Source organism: Ostrea edulis, chromosome 5, assembly GCF_947568905.1.
Source record: "Ostrea edulis chromosome 5, xbOstEdul1.1, whole genome shotgun sequence".
Classification (NCBI taxonomy): domain Eukaryota; kingdom Metazoa; phylum Mollusca; class Bivalvia; order Ostreida; family Ostreidae; genus Ostrea; species Ostrea edulis.
In genome coordinates this window covers 69,603,465-69,605,964 of record NC_079168.1, presented here as the reverse complement: position 1 = coordinate 69,605,964, position 2,500 = coordinate 69,603,465, and the positions used below count along the sequence as shown (strand labels likewise).

At 44.6% G+C, this 2,500-nt stretch overlaps 1 protein-coding gene across 1 annotated transcript in view; it reads left to right on the top strand.

Moving 5' to 3' along the window:
* The window catches only part of LOC125650416 (isoaspartyl peptidase/L-asparaginase-like), a 7,007-nt gene that overhangs the window by 1,889 nt on the left and 2,618 nt on the right, over positions 1 to 2,500 (top strand). The window contains exons 1-2 of the mRNA XM_048878709.2: positions 1 to 82; positions 180 to 427. The exon at positions 1 to 82 is cut by the window's left edge and continues 1,889 nt beyond it. Of these exons, the coding sequence (XP_048734666.1) occupies positions 223 to 427 (205 nt within the window). The 5' untranslated portion in view covers positions 1 to 82; positions 180 to 222. The remainder of the gene's footprint in view (positions 83 to 179; positions 428 to 2,500) is intronic.

Genomic DNA, 2,500 nt, shown 5'->3' with positions numbered 1-2,500 from the left:
ACTCCATGTGGTCTTACTGGTAACCTGCTGACCCAATTCCACACACAACTGAACGGATTTCATGCTATATCTTTCTGCACAGGTTAGTACAGAATAGCGTTATAACATCGTTTTCTAACACTAGATCTAGTTTCATCAATTTCCGATTGGTAAAGGTAACTTTTACATTTGTACTACAGGTAATGATTCATACACCTGAGGCAACAAGAAAACATTAACAGAATGACCGATTCTTCGACCTTTGAACCAGTTGTGGTAATCCATGGTGGGGCTTGGGCTATCCCGGACAAACTGTCGTCTGCTAGCGTTGACGGTGTCTGCTCTGCGGCGCGTACTGGGTACGACGTTCTTAGAAGAGGGGGGACTGCCGTGGACGCAGTAGAGGCATCGGTCCGAAGCATGGAGGACTGTCCGGCTTTCGATGCAGGTATATATACTGACGTGCATTACCAGTAAGTAGACCATGATGCCGATTATCTTACATCAAAGTAAACTGTACATCCGAGGAAGAATAGATCAGCAACAGGACGATGTGATAGAGTAGCCAAAATATTTCTTTAAAAATTCACTTATATAATTTGACCATCAAAACCAGATGATGATTGGCCGCAACATGAGGATTGCTACCCTTTTATACAATGTTGTTTTAAAACAATTCCTATGCATTGCATGCTGTTTGAAATATACTACTCAAAATTTGATAAGGATCATAGATATTTTTCTGTTTAAAAAAGTAATAACTGCATAACTGGCAATATTGTGTCCAAGTGAAATCAAAAACGTCTTCAACAAAACTGCACGTGCATTTCATGCCATGGGAAATGCGTTTCTCATCACAGTTTATGCTTTTGCTACCATTGCACGATTTTCACTCAGGCATCGGTGTCTGATTCTTTCTAAAATTTCAAACTCACTTGAGTGTTTACACTACGTTTTATCGACACAATGTCCCCTCAACGTGTAAGGCGTCGCCTGACGACAGAACAACTGAGCAGATGTATTGGAATGCTTGACGCTGGCTATTCACAACGTGACGTTGCAAATGCACTAAACGTCAGCCAGAGCGTTGTAAACAGGGCCTGAAACCGACAGCAAACTTTTGGTACAGCAGCACACCGACATGGGGGTGGTCGTCAGAGGTCGACAACCCAACGCCAAGACCAATTTGTGGCTCTTCAGGCACGACACCATCCCTTCTGGACAGCAACCAGCCTACGTAACGACCTCCTGAACGCCTCGGGGGTGAATGTGTCCACTCAGACGATACGGAATCGGCTTCACAATGCAGGTCTCAACTTGAGAAGGGTATGTGCTCGAGTCCCTCTGACTGTTCGACACCGGCGGGAGCGATTGGACTGGGCTGAAGATCATGTCACTTGGACACCGAACGATTGGGTTCAAGTTCTGTTCACTAATGAGTCCGGGTATTGTTTGGACTTTACAGACAGGAGGCACCGAGTGTGGCGACGACAACATGAACATTTCCATCATGCCAACATCAGTGAACATGACCGTTATGGTGGTGGTTCCATTATGGTCTGGGGTGGAATCAGCAGGGATGGAAGAACAGATCTTCATGTCCTGGAGAGAGGAACAATGACGGGGGTGCGGTACCGGGATGAGATCCTCGATGTTTACGTGAGACCCTACGCTGGTGCTGTTGGCCCTGAGTTCATCCTAATGGATGATAACGCCCGTCCTCATCGCGCCAGGGTGGTGGAGCAGTACCTTCAGCAGGAGACAATTGTCCGTATGGACTGGCCAGCGCGCTCGCCGGACTTGAACCCGATTGAGCATGTATGGAACATGCTGCAGGTTGCCCTTTCACGCCGTAGAGCACAACCCACGACTTTGGCAGAGCTCGGAAACGCCCTCATGGAAGAGTGGAACAACCTTCCCATTGGAAACATCCGGGTGCTTATTGACAGCATGGCTCGACGTTGTTAAGCCGTCATTGATGCAAGGAGAGGCCATACCCGGCATTGACACTTCATCGACTAAGTGTAATGATGGACTATCCCAAAAAACTGTGTAATTCTTTCTCTGGTTTGCTGTTAACTTTTTGTAATGAAATGCCTTTTGGTGTTGTTATCAGATTTCAAGCATTCCGTATTGATAAAATTTCATGCCGTTCATGAATTTTCATTCATAACCTGAGTAAACACGTTTCTGAGTCAAATTTATGTCTTTTGTTATGTTAGTGGTAAATTACACACATATAACCTAGTGATCCTTATCAAATTTTGAGTAGTATAGATACTACCTGCTGAAACTTTTCTGTTCTAGCTCAGTGTAATATAAAAGTTTATAGTTTCGATCTGTTTGAACCTCCCTTTTTAGCCTCAAAGAATAGTTTCTGCAAGTTTATCAAAGCTTTGGTAAAGGGGTTGGTAACATGACAAAAAGACGGATAGTTCTAGTGCGTACAGGTGAAAAAAACCAACAACAACAAAACACATGCACACACACAAAACTACGTAGTTCTTATTCTAACCCCCCC